Below are 14,422 nucleotides of genomic sequence, written 5' to 3' on the forward strand. Positions count from 1 at the left end.
GATGATGGGCTCAAGTATAGCAGGGATCATGGAGCTGTCGCGGGATCGGGCAGTGTTTTTCATTCTGCTGTGCATGGGGTCGCTATGAGTCGGAAACGACTCGACGGCACCTAACAACAACAACAACAACATAGCTAGTGCATCAACTCATGATTTTATAGTTGTCGTCATTACTTTTCCCTTTTTAATAGATAGTTTGCTTATTAAATAAATTAAGTAAAAATGAGTCAAATACAAGTAAATAGTAGAGTCAGTGGTAAGTAGATAGGGCAGGCTGGCCCATGAAGCATTGCAGTAATTCAGAGTCCAGAGGAAAGCCATCCACCTGGGCCACCTCACTTTTTCCAACTAGATGCCCACCTTTGAGCCATCAGCTATGGCAAGGGCAGAGAGTAGTGTATGGAATCTCCTGGTTGAACGGGGCATTGGGCAGGCTGACACTTTGATAATATCTCTACAGCATTGGATTCTTGGTGGCATTCTCAGATCACCAATGGGGGAGTGTCATCTTGAGTCAGGTTCCCAGGAAATGGACTCTGAGGTGGCAGTTTTTGTGCAGGAGGTTTCTAGGGTCAGCACTGTGAGGGAGTGAGGAGAGTGGAATTGGGCCGTGGGAGAGCTGAGCAGCCGTGGTGTAGCAGAGGTCTGTGGGAAGCTGTCGAGCTGGAATGGCCCTTTAAAGTTACTCAGATCAAGGCACGGGAGGGGCCGTGACCTTGTACAAGCTGAAGGGACTCCCTCTACCATCACCTAAATATTGCTACTGTTAAAACTTTATTTCTGCTTTGTTTACAGTGTTTACAGTGTAGGATACTCAGCATTCTTATGCCTCCTTAATCCTCAAATTCTTGACTGGTAACTGCACTGGTTACAGGCAAAATAGCATGTGGTTAAAATTTTTAAGTATTTCTTCAGTTCTTTAGTGATTCTTTCACAGAACATACAAAGCTATGAAAATCAGTTCTGCTCCTAAAATAAACAGACATTTGCTTCATTGCCATGATGGTGTTACTCACACCATTACTGACTGTGCTAACGCAAAGCAGTGAGAATGTTCAGAAAGAAGCAGGAAACAGAGTCACCGAAGCATCCTCAGGACTTGCCCTCCTGTGCACACTCCTTGTTTGCTGCCACTTTCTGGATATGAGCAGAAGTACAAATGACTGCACATCCTGCTCATTTGGGGCATCAGATATGTTTGTAACTTCCCATTATCCAGGGGAGGGTCACCAGTTTATAGGTTAAAAACATAAGTAATAAATTTGTGGAGAAATTAAAACTGCCACAAGCCAAGTTTAAAAAGGACTGAGATCTTAGTCTTATATTGTCTGTGGTGTCACCAGCTCCAGGGTATTGCTCCAAACCCAGCTGGAAGGTGTTGCAAAACCTGTGATATATACACGTCACCCTTCTGAAATCTTGAAAATTCTTAATTCCAAAGCAAGAGTTTCAAATAAAGGTTGTAGATCTGGATTCTAAAAATTACTTACCCTTTTGGATGGTGTATGAGGAATGGTCCAAAGAGTTTCTAAATAGTAAAGCTAATTGCACAGATGGCATTGTTTGGTTCAGTGGTAGAATTCTCGCCTTCCATGGGGGAGACCCAGGTTTGATTCTTGGCCAGTGTACTTCATGTGCAGCCTCCATCTGTCTGATAGCAGAGGTTTGCAGGTTGCTGTGATGATAAAGACAGTGTTTCCCTGCTATTCATAAGGTTTTCAGTGGGCTTTTTTTTTTTCCCCTCAGAAGTGGACCTGGCCACATCCATCTTCCTAGTCTGTCTTAGTCTGGAAGCTTCGCTGAAACCAGTCCACCATGGGTGACCCTGCTGGTCTTTGAAATACCAGTGGCATAGCTTCCAGCCTCACAGCAGCACACAAGCCACCACAGTATGACAAACTGACAGATGAGTGGTGTCAGCACCACCAACAGAACGTGGAAATTATTGAGCCGTATGATTAACATCACACACAAGTAAAATTTTGCTAAATACAATTCAAAAACAATTGCATCAATAGGGAACTGCCAGAAAGTCAAGCCATTTTCAGAAGAGGATATGGAACGAGGGCTTTCATTGCTGATATCAAATGGATCTTGGCTGAAAGTAAATAATACCAGAAAGATGTTTTCCTGTGTTTTATTAACTATGCAGAGGCTTTTGACTGTGTGGATCACAGCAAATTATGGATAACATTGTGAAGCATGGGGATTCCAGAACACTTAACTGTGCTCATGAGGAACCTGTACATAGACAAAGAGGCAGTCATTCATATGGAACAAGGGGATGGTATATGGAAAGGTGTTGCCATGAATTGGGTCCAGCTAGCAACAATGGCAGCTAACAACAAAAACAACAGCAAAGATCATTTTCATTACATTTAGATTGAAAATTCACTTTTGCAGCATTTTGATTGATTCTGTTATATCCATGGTTTTGGCACTATCTGATTTCCTCCTGTACCTCTTTCAACTTTAACTCAGATATTTGACTTCAAATCTTACTCAAAATCTTGAATGTGGACTCTGTAAGATTTTATTTTATACACATGCAGTGTATCTTTGTTTCTCCTGCATATGCATCTGTTAACCTGTGTCTTTCATAATACATCAGGTCAGTATTTCCCAAATGACAGCATATTCACAGTAGCACCAGGTTGACAAAGTCAACCAGGTTTCTTTACTATAGCGCCTCTTAGAACCCTTTAATATGCTTGGATATGTTGGGGGTGGGGCATTGCTGGTTAAGTGTAGGGTTTGTTCAGGAAGCATCTGTCACCGTTTCCAGAGCTATGTTCTCTGCTCACATCATTTCCTAAACATTCTCCATCATGGTCTTTTAAAGCTTCGTTTTTAATAGCTGCATAATACTTCATTGAATGATTATATCATGGTTTATTGATTGATTTCCCCTTGTAAGGGCTTTTGGTTTTTCATTTTTCCTCTCTCCTCTTATTTAGCAAACATTTAATGAGCACCTACTCTGTGCTCGTTCTGTCTGTACTGGGGTTACAGAAGTGGCCAAGACACCCATGCCTTGCCCTCGTAGAGCTTAGGTCTTAAAATCTAGTGGGAGAGACTGATAAACAATAGGTAAAGAAAATAATTATATCTTATCAGACATGCTGTGAAGGAAATGTTAGTGTTGCAGTAGAAAGTGGTGGGGTGTTCTTTTAGATGAGATGGACAGTGAAGGTTCCCAGGTGAATGGCTTCAAGCTGAGCCTTAAATATGACAAGGAGCCAAAAATGCACAGAGTGTGGCAGAAAGAAGCAGCAGGTTCAAAGCCTGAGGAAGGATAGAGCCTGATGTGTTCCAGGAACTAAGAGGAGAGCACTATGGTTTTAATAAGGAGTGAACTGCTCTATGCCTTAAGTTTTTTGCTCATTTGTATTTATTTTCTTAAGAAAGATTCCCAGAAGGGAAATAATTGGGTCAAAGGATATCAACATGTTCATGACTCAGTATATATTGAATTTGGTTGTGTTTCTCAACTAAATCTGTAATGTAGACTAAAATTAATGAAATGTGAAATAAGTCGGAGTTGTGCTCTGTAATTAGTTTTCTTATTAGATAATATTGTCAGGTACTGGAGATGTGTAGGTACCAGGGAGGGTTTACTGAAACAGTCATCTTGATCTAGGAGAATTCTGCTGGATTCAGGAGTAACAGCCTCTCTTCTCCCACCAGGCTGTGAAGCTCACCAGCTCTCGAACTCAGCTACCTTATGAATACTACTCACTGCCCTTCTGCCAGCCCAGCAAAATAACCTACAAGGCAGAGAATCTGGGTAAGTTCTTCTCTCATATTGCTATCAGCTTGTCCTGAAGGGGTACCCAGGTCCTTTCATAGTAATAATGGCAGTTAACCCTTCTGGAGACTTGTGATGTGCTAGGCACTTTGTGTTTAGCTTGCATATATATTAGCTCATTTAATCTTGTCATAACTATCCCCATTTTACAAGTTAAGGCACTTGTGTTAATGATACTTTTAGTTAATGGCTATGCTGGGCTTTGAATCCACGAAGCCTGGCTTCAGAGTCAGAGCCCTTGGCTACTGTTCAGCACTGGCTCTCCCTTGGTTTTTAATTAACTCCTTCTGCCTTGTGACTTTTGTCACCTAGTCTGCTTTTAAGGAGCTCTGATGGTGCAATGGTTAAGTACTTGACTGCTAACTGAAAGCTTGGTGGTTTGAACTGACCTGTAGCTCTGCAAGGGAAAAGATCTGACAGGCTGCTCCCATAAGGATTACAGCCTAGGAAACCCTGTGGGACATTTCTACTCTGTCATTTAGGGTTGCTATGAGTCAGAATCAACTCAGTGGCAATGGGTTGTGAGTCAGAATCAACATGACAGCATACAACAACCACCGTTTGTGTTTAATTGAAAGAGTGATTATAACTTTTGGCCCTGAAGCAAGCAGAGATGGCACCATAGTTGTTAAGCTGTACAGGACTTACCTCAAATAAGGTGTGAAGCTCCTAGCACAGTGCCTGGTGCCAGTCTTCCGTAATTAGTAGCCATTTGATTTTAATTTAAATAATTCTCCACTTCGTGAAATTTGAGTCTTAAAGGAAAAGACACTTGGAGCATCTATTCAGGGCACAGTTATTAGTGCTCAGTCTGTGCCTGTCTAGGTGTTAAGTCCTGGAGATAAGATCATGGAACAGTGTTCTCCCTGACCTTACAGAACTTAGGAGCCTTTGACCTCTAAACCTCTGCTGAATCTTCATGAAGCTGGGGGTAACAGTTCCAGCCTCATAGAAATGGAGACTTCAGTGGGATCTTTTGTGTAAAAAAGCTGTCCTGCCATGTTATCTGTCATTCTGTCCATCTGTGGTGCCTCCCTTCGTGGTCTAGGAGCTTTTTAGGAGAAGAGGGTATGTCTTACACTCCTTTCTCTTCTCAGTTTCTAGCCTAGTTCCTAACAAACAGTAGGCATCCAGTAAATACTGTGTCCTACTTGGGTGGAGCATAAACATCCTTTATTGAATGAGTGTTGAATTGCAAGCCTTGTACTCTCCTGCATCCCCACAATCACCATCAACACTTGCAGGGCTCTTCCTATGAGCAGACCTATTCTAAGCACTTCTGTGCTTATGAATTTATTTTAATTCTCATAACAACCCTATGAGGTAGATACTTTTACTTTCCCCAGGTTGTAGATGAGGAGAGTGAGGCACAGGGAGGTAGAGTAACTTGCTCCAGGTCATTCACCTACTAAGTGGTGAACCTCAGAAACCCAGGTTCCAGAATCTGTACGTTTGCACGCCACAATCTGTACACTATCATCTTGATTCGTACATTAACTCTGTAAGCCAGAGATTGTCCTCATTTCATAGTAGATGGAGCAATGCTTTACGGGTTTGGAACGCTTATTTGTCAGGGTTACATGGCACATAACCAAAAAACTAAAAAACCAAACTCAATGCCATTGAGTTGATTCTGACTCATAGTGACCCCCATTGGGTCTCTGAGGCTGTAAATCTTTACGGAAGTAGGTCACCCCATCTTCCTTCTGTGGAGTGGCTAGTGGGTTTGAACCATTGACCTTCTGCTAGTAGCCAAATGCCTTATCCAGAGCTCCTTATATGGCACATAGGTAAAGAATTTGAGATTCCAGACTAGATTATTTTACTGTAAACCCAGAATTCCTTCTGTGGTCTCAGGCTACCCAAAGGCTCGTTGGGCTGTGTGAGGATGGTGCTCATGCTGACCACGTTGAGGGGGACTCATGCCATGGTGTTTGTGGTAGAGCATCCGTGGAAATGTGCTGCAGTACAATAGCAGGCTCTCAGAGGGTCCCGATTCATAGCTTGTTGATCATGTAGTATCAGGAAGTGATACCTGCCTTCCTTGGTCTGCAGCTCTGTTCCGTTTTCTGTATGTTCTTCCCCTCCCAGACAAGCTCCTTGCTGACCTGAACAGAGGTGGGCAGTAGGACCTGGTGTAGAGGAGACAGCCCAGGTATCTAGCACACTCACAACCCCTTCATATGACCACGGGCAAGTTGCTGACCTACTTTGGTCCTCAGCAGCTTCGGCGTCTATAAAATGGCAGAGGATGACTCGAGTCATTACAGCAGTGGGCTTTGCAGATGTTTTATTGGTGTCCTTGCTATCCTCTGGCTGGTCCATCCCTGGGCTTTACAGGCTCACCTACCTTACAAGGCTTCTAAAAGGATCCAAGGGAGGGGAGGGCTTCATCCAGGCCCCTTTCATCCTCTTTCTCTCCTCGGTGGTCTCATTCACAAACATGTACTGAGTACTGCCTGTGTGTACAAACACCACTTGCCAGGACTGCCATGTTGCACAGCTGAATGTTGCCCCTAGAGTGGTATAGGTTGTAGGCCTATCACTTACATGTGTATGCCAAACACATAGTGTTCATCTATAGCCCTGACCTCTCTCTGAACCTCAGATCTGGATCTCTAACTGCCTGGCTGTCGTATCGAAACTGAAAGTGCCTTAAATTGAAATCTACTGCTTTTCCGATTTTCCCACCTAGAACCAGGCTGTAGAAACCTCAGGATCTCCCTCGCTCACTCATGTAGGTTTCACCTCCTCAGTCGCTCCTGAGTCTATATACTCATCTCTACCCTTACCACACCTGTCATCCAAACTATCAGTAGAGCTGTCACCCCTAGCCAGTTCTTTGCATCCTCCATGTTTTCTTCACAGAGCTGCCTGAGTGAGGCTTTGTAACTTGGAATTGTTTTTCCTTCTTAAGGTAACGTTATTTTTCACTTTACACTTGAGTCAATATCCAGACTCCACTGGGTAGCTTGCATATCTCTTACTAAGAAAATGGATATAGGTTAATTCACATTTATTGAGCTTCTGTTCTGGGAAATACTAGAAGAATGTTACCCCATTTAGTTCTAATAGCAGCTCTATGAGGCTGGTGGCATCTTCGTTTTTGTTAAGATGTAGGGAGATTAAACCACTAACTCAGCCATAGCTAGAAAGAGAGAGACAGGGCTGAGGTTCAAATTCAGATGTCTTGGATGCTGCAGTCTTAATCCAAATGATTTATAAAGATTTTTCTTAGTCATCTCATTGTCTCATTTAATCCTTACAAGAATCTTGTGCAAGACAGGAAGCTTGGGCAAACCCCTTGTTGTTGCCAGCTCGCTGCCATTTTCCTCAGTTCTAGGAAGGGGCTGGATTAGATGACTATTTGATGAGTCCACGACGCTGGGGCTTCCGAATACTACAAGCAGCAGTAGAGCCTGAACCAGACTCTTTCTCTGGCAACCTCTGAAATGGTTCCTTTTTTGGAACAGCTAGCAATACTTTGCTTGTTGTTTTCTATGTACTTTAAAATGATAGTCTGTATTTCACTTATGAGAATTTATTCTATGCTTAACTTAAAATTAATTTCAAATTATAGTTATTTACTTTAAAAAAAAAGAAAATCTTTTAAAAATCTGGAAACGTGAAAGGTGAGAATGGTTGCACAATTAAAAGAATGTGATCAATGTCGCTGAGTTGTTCCTGGAGAAATTATTGAATTGATGTATGTTCTGCTATGTATATTTTTTTTAACAACTTTAAAATTTAATAAATTACTCTTAAAAAATAGGAAAAAAAACCGCCTGAGTAATCTTTCTGTAACCAGAATCAGATACCATCTTCCCCTGCCTTTGCTGGAAACCCTTCATTGGCTTTTATTGCTCTCTGATTAAACAGAAACTGTCCAGTGTGGCCCACAAGCCCCTTGAGGCCTAGCTCCTGCCCATCTCTCCTGCTGCCCGCAAGTCACTTTCTCCCTTGCTTTTTGCATTGCAGCCACACAGACCTTCTCCCACCCCTACGGCGCCTTTGCATATACTAGTCCTTCTGTCTCGTCTTCCCTTATCTCTACCTTGTTAACACCTCTCTTCCTTTAGAGCTCATTTCAAGCCCACTTTCTCAGGAAAATGTTGCTAGACCTATGCCCCACATCTAAAGCAAGTTCCTCGTTACGCAGTATATTCTCATTATTGTGATTGTTTAATCAGAGTCTGTCTTCTCACTAGACCATAAGCTCCATAAGTATGTCTGTTAACCATTGACTCTTCAGGGCCTGGCACACAGCCAGTACCCAATACATGTTTGTGAATGAACGAATGACTAGGCAGAAAGTGCCACATCCAGCATCTACACTTGGTAGGCGATTACTAGACCAAGTGTGCATGAGGCGTTAGTCCCCTTTGGCTTGCCCCAGTTTCACATCATCATAATAGAATTAGTAGAATGGCTCAGGATGAAAGTGCCACTTGGTTTAGTTGTCAGCTCCTCGCCCTCAGTGCCTGCTAGCACAGCATCTGGCAGCCAGCTCTTCTGAGGCAACAGGCATGCAAGGGCACTCCCGGTTCATTAACGTAAAAAGACATTTCGGCTCAAAATCTCAGCTATTAGGTTTCACCCTTCTCCCCTCTCTGCCTGAACCAGAAGCTGAAGAAAAATAGGGACATTCTCTGCCCTTGAAGAGCTCGAAGTGGGTAGGGGAGCCAGGAACATACATATAGACACCTGCCACAGGGTGCCATCACTGATGTACGAAAAGGTGCAGCGGTGACGCCAGTGACAATAAATAGCATTTGTTGCCTGCCTCCTCTGTGCCTGGCACTTTACTCATATTAATGCCTTTATTTCTCAGGAGGTGAGTACATTTATCCCCATTTTACAGATGGGAAATTGAGGCTCAGTGTGGTTAAGTGACTTATCCAAGATTGCTCAGCTAGTAAGAAGCAGTGCCAGGGTTTGGACCCTGATGGCCTGGAGTCAGAGCCTGCTCTCTTCTCTGCTACACAATGCTGCCTCCGTATGGAGGGAATTCAGAGGAAGGAGTGACAAACTCTGTCCTGAAGAGGTCAGTAAGGGCTTTCCAGAGAGAGTGAAATAGAAGCTGAGCTTGAAAGGTGAGGAGGAGTTTCCCAGGAGCGTGGCGCAGAGTAGGGCACTCCAGACATGAGAGGATGAGGCCCAGAGACATGAAACATTGTGGGATGTTTGATGACCTCTGAGAAGTTAGTGGTGCTAGGGCACAAAAGAGAAGGGGGGAGGAGAGTGACAGGTGGATGTGGACCAGGTGGGGAAGTGCAAAGAGCCCAGAAGTCCCATTTTTGCCCTGTGGTTCTGTTTGTGTGCCTCTGCTGACCTCAGCAACCTCAGGGTTGAAGCTCTGAGCTCTATCTGTCTCTCTTATGGCAGGAGAGGTGCTGAGAGGGGACCGGATTGTCAACACCCCTTTCCAGGTTCTCATGAATAGCGAGAAGAAGTGTGAGGTTCTGTGCAGCCAGTCCAACAAGCCCATGACCCTGACAGTGGAGCAGAGCCGGCTCGTGGCTGAGCGGATCACAGAGGACTACTATGTCCACCTGTAAGTTAGCCTCTGCACCCTGCTGACGTTGAATTCACGTAGGGGAGGGCAGTGCTGGGAGAGGCAGTCCAGGGGCACTGAGTGGGGCCTTGGATTTCCAGCATTGCCGATAACCTGCCTGTGGCCACCCGGCTGGAGCTCTACTCCAACCACGACAGCGATGACAAGAAGAAGGAAAAAGATGTGCAGTTTGAACATGGCTACCGACTCGGCTTCACAGATGTCAACAAGGTAGGGTATCTCCTGCCTGCATAGTTGGAATGCTAGTGGAGCCACACTGCGTGGGTCACAAGCACTTGAGGCCACAGAGAAGAGGGACATGTTAAACTCTGAGCCTGTATACAGAAAAGATGGGGCTCAACCAAGGGGAGCTTCTCTTGGTGCCCCTATGCATAATCTGTCAGAAGTCAGCGCTGTGGGCTGGCCTCTGGTTGTTTAAAAAAATGCTTCAAGGAGGTAGAAGACAGTGTCCCTATGAGGTCAAATTCCATTTTTACAATATTAAAAGTAACCTCCCTCCCACAAACAAAAAAAAAAACAAATTTCATTGTATCTAGGAGAGAGGGCTAAGTAGTAGTCATGACCCTCAGGCTCCCTGGGTTTGATCCTACCTACATTGTTACTGGGTGACTGACCCTGCAGCTTCACCTCTGAGCCTACCTTTCCTCATCTGTAGGATGTAATAACCATACCTGCCCTGTAGGATTGTTTTGCAGAAAAGAATCGAATAATCCGTGTCAGCACCTTATAGCATAAGACCCAAACCCATTGCCATTGAGTCAATTCCGACTCATAGCAACCCTATGGGACAGAGTAGAATTGCCCCCATAGGATTTCCAAGGCTGTAAATCTTTATAGGAGCTGACTGCCTCCTCTTTCTCCCATGGAGCAGCTAGGGGGTTCAAACTGTCGGCCTTTGGGTTGGCAACCGAGCGCTTAACCACTGTGACACCAGCTCCTTCCTTGAAATATGCTAATAGTGGTGATGGTTATAACAGTGATTCTCTTCATGATTTTCCAAACTCATAAAAGTCACTTAGGAAATAAAGGGCAAAAGCCTTTCTTTTCAGGCACAGCGCCATCCTTGAAGGGCTTCTGTCCCAATTGGGAAAGGTGACAGTGTAAGGCCTGGATCTTTAGTCCTGCTTGCCTTCACTGATTGTCAGTGCCAGAGGGGTTCAGAGAGAACTCGCTGTGCATTCAGGCTGCCACGGAGGAGGTGGGCCTTGTAAGACTCAAACTGAGTGGAGTCAGGATGGCATTCCAGTTCGGTGCCATGGAGTGCTGTGGATAGAGAGTGGAGTAGGGACTGTTCGTGGGACAGAGAGGGGCTGGGGAGACCAGGTGGATTCATGTGGCTTAGAAAAGGATGACAGCAGATATGTTGAGGTCAGATGATAGAAAGCCCTGAATGCCAGGCTAAGGGATTTGGGCTTTTATCTGGTAATCACATGAGCAACGTGATGAGAGCAGTGTTTTTGGAAGGTTGGTACAGCATGCTGGTCGAGGGGAGAGACCCACTGCCTAGGGTGGTCTCCCTGGGTGATTTTCTGGTATTTTCTTGGCTATTAGGTCTTTTGTTGTCATTGTTGCTCTGTTGTAGATTTACTTGCACAATCACCTCTCATTCATCCTTTACTACCACCGGGAAGACGTAGAAGAGGACCAAGAGCATACGTACCGTGTCGTCCGCTTCGAGGTGATTCCCCAGAGCATCAGGCTAGAGGGTGAGTGGGGAGGTGTGACCATCAGGCTGGAGGGTGAGTGGGGAGGTGTGACCAGCTGGATGGGGCTGGGCTTCCACACCCAGGGTCTTCTCACACTTGGCTCCTGAAATGCCCCCCAGACGGATAGGCCAGCCTGGGGTATAGCATGTGGGCCCAGCCACTGCATTCCTGTTTGAGAAGGGGGAGGGGCCTGACATCTGTTGTGCCCTGGGCTGGACAGCTTACCTTTCTTACCACCTCCCAGCAACCCCAGGAGGTATGTGTGGTTACAGACAAGGAACTAGAGGCTCAGAGAGGTTAGTGACCTGGCTGAGATCAAGCGCAAGTTTGGGCTGTGCTGAGCCAATTCACAAGAACCAGCCAGCTCACCCTGGGCTGCAGAACAAGGGGCGAGGATACAGACAAAGCATCTGGGCAGCAGGTTTCTTCTGTCTCACTCCCTCTGTGTGAATGACTGGCGTAGACTAAAATGTGCCCAGAGTCAGCAGTATGGGGATTTGAGCGCCCGGTCCCCATCCTGATGGGCCTGATAGGACCTGGGCCAGTGTCACCTTCCATGTCTGCCTGCCCTCAGCACAGGGCCCTCTGCAGTCAAGCGTTTTGTCCATGGTGGTGGTTTCTTAGCTTTTTCTTTTCTTTTTTAAAGCTATGGAACTATTTTTCAAATAAGATCTTACACAGAAGTCTTATGTAAAACAGATTCCACACTCTCAGAACACCGTACTTTCTCTCCTTGAGTGAGTTTCGTGAGCACATTTTACACTATGTGCATGATGATTTGACAGCATCTGTTCCCCCACACTGGCTTGTTGAGGTTAGAGACTGTATCTAGCACCCAGCATACTACCTGGCACATAGCAGATGCTTATCATGTTTGATACTTGAATGAATGGATGGATGATGGGGTGAACAGATGAGTATATGAATGACTGATTAAAGGAAGTATTCAAGTGGCTGAATTACTAAAGTGCCAGAAGCACTGGGTAAATGAATGATGAACATATGATGGAATGAGTCAGTGGTGTTTTATGTGTTGAATGTGATGGACTGAGTGAGAAAATGAATGTGTGAATCAAGTGAAGGAAAATTGAATGACTTAACAAGGGGTACAGAGCCCTTCTCCTCCCATGACCTCCTGTGGGAGGGCAGGGCTCTGGGAGGCACTGTTGCCAGCTGTCCCAGCTTCCACTTGGGTCCTGAAGGCCAGGGTTCCAGCAGCATGCAACCCCCCTCAGGAACAGACTGAATCTCTGTCTCTTACAGACCTCAAAACAGATGAGAAGAGTTCATGCACCCTGCCTGAGGGGACCAACTCCTCGCCCCAAGAAATTGACCCCACCAAGGAGAATCAGCTGTTCTTCACCTACTCTGTACACTGGGAGGTGAGGAGGGTCCAGAGCCCAAGTGCAGGGGAGGAGGGTTCGGGTCTGGCCCAGGAGTCTTCTAGCAGGAGCCCTGACTCTGAGTGCTTCCTCCCACCCACCAGGAAAGTGACATCAAATGGGCCTCTCGGTGGGATACTTACCTGACCATGAGTGATGTGCAGATCCACTGGTTTTCCATCATTAACTCTGTTGTGGTGGTCTTCTTCCTGTCAGGTGAGATGCCTCATGAGTTAACAAGTGGGGGGAGCAGGGCGGAGAGGGATGAGGACTGAGGCATCATGTCACTTGTAGGGGACTGCTAAAGTGTTCTTGGGGCCTGTATTTGTATGTTCTGTAAGAATTCCCAGGTGTATAGTAGAGCTGACAAGGAACAAGCTTGTAGTCACTTCTTGGTCACACCCAGGTACCCAGAGGGACCGAGTAGTTGAACCAGTGGGCTCGGGACCATAGTCACAGGGGACATCAAGCTCAGTTGGCATAACATACTACACAAAACATTGTTCCACCTCCTACTTTGGCAAGTAGCAACTGGGATCTTAAAAGCTAGCAAGCTGCCATCTAGATGCAATGATGGGTCTCTCCTCGTCCAGTGCAAAGAAGAATGAAGAAAAACAAAGATTCATGAAAACAATTAGTCCTGGCAACTGGTACACCATGTGATCTGTAGCTTATATGACTATGAGACCAGAAGAATTAGATGGTGCCCGGCTACCACTGTCAACTACTTGGAGGGGAGGTCTGTGTAGGAGATCCTGGATAGAGAGGGAGAACAATGTGCAACAAAACTCAAAATCATTTGGGGGAAAAAAAGAGGGAGGGACCAAGTTTGCTGGTCTGATACAGTTTGGTGGAACCTGCGACTATGGCCCCTAGCTGCCCTTCAGGTCTGGAATTGAACCCACACCTGTGGCTTCCAGCCAAACAAAAGACAGGCATATGAGTTGAACATTTACCTGAGGTAGATACGCTCCTTAGGAGAATCATGGGAGAAAGAAGGGCTGTTAATGCACAGGGAGACGGCTCAGGGCACAGGCGTGTGTGGAGGGTTGGACACAGGGAAGAGGTGACTATTGGGAGGAAGTGGGAGGGGAGCTGTTGCGTTGGGATAAATTGTAGTCAATGTCATGAGGCAAAGTGTATGTGAACTGCTGTATGGAAAGTGAATTTGCTCTAAATTTTCACCCAAATCACAATTGAAAAAAAAAGTGTTCTTGGGGCCAAGTGTGGGTCAAAAACAGACAAGGTGTACAAAGGTGAACAAGATTCAGTCTACTCTGGAGAGCTCACTAAACAAAAACCAACTACCATCGAGTCTATTCTGACTCATAGCAGCCTTAGAACTCCCTAGAGGAAGACAAACACATCTATTGATGTGTTCATTCATTGATTAATTCAGCAGAGATTTTGTCGTTGCCTGTTCTGTACCAGAAGTTGAGATAAGGTGTTCAGGAAGCCCAACCCAGCTTCTGCCCTCATGGAGTCTGTATTCTAATCATGGGAGAGAGACGAGAAAGCTCTCCAGTTAGTGATAAGTGCTATGAAGCAGATAAATAAGAGGACCAAGTACACAGCAGTTGAGGGAAGGGTGACATCTACTTTAGAGAAGGCCTTTCTCATAGGCCGAGCCACCATTCAGAGACCTAGGAAAAGACTTCTCCAGCAAGGATCACATCCCTGCAGTGGGACAAGCAAGAAACGGGTTGGTGAGAGGGTGGTGAGCAAGGGGAGAGTGGTGGGCAGACATGGAATGAAATTGTTGTTGTTGTTGTTAAGTGCCGTTGAGTCGTTTCCGACTCATAGTGACCCCATGCACAGCAGAACGAAACACTGCCTGATGCCGCGCCAGCCCCACTATCCCTGCTATACTTGAGCCCATCATCACAGCCACCGTGTCAATCCATCTCATTGAAGGCCTCCCCCTCTTTCGTCGACCCTCCACCCTACCAAG

The 14,422-nt window shown here is 45.6% G+C and overlaps 1 protein-coding gene across 1 annotated transcript in view; it reads left to right on the forward strand.

The window, feature by feature from the left end:
- Positions 1 to 14,422, forward strand: part of TM9SF4 (transmembrane 9 superfamily member 4) — a 34,748-nt gene that overhangs the window by 4,501 nt on the left and 15,825 nt on the right. Inside the window, exons 2-7 of the mRNA XM_007934537.2 lie at positions 3,688 to 3,787; positions 9,194 to 9,362; positions 9,464 to 9,593; positions 10,966 to 11,089; positions 12,353 to 12,471; positions 12,576 to 12,687. Coding sequence (XP_007932728.2) covers positions 3,688 to 3,787; positions 9,194 to 9,362; positions 9,464 to 9,593; positions 10,966 to 11,089; positions 12,353 to 12,471; positions 12,576 to 12,687 — 754 coding nt within the window. The remainder of the gene's footprint in view (positions 1 to 3,687; positions 3,788 to 9,193; positions 9,363 to 9,463; positions 9,594 to 10,965; positions 11,090 to 12,352; positions 12,472 to 12,575; positions 12,688 to 14,422) is intronic.

The sequence above is a fragment of the Orycteropus afer genome, unplaced genomic scaffold, assembly GCF_000298275.1.
Source record: "Orycteropus afer afer isolate SDZICR_OR568_19922 unplaced genomic scaffold, OryAfe1.0 scaffold00020, whole genome shotgun sequence".
Lineage (NCBI taxonomy): Eukaryota > Metazoa > Chordata > Mammalia > Tubulidentata > Orycteropodidae > Orycteropus > Orycteropus afer.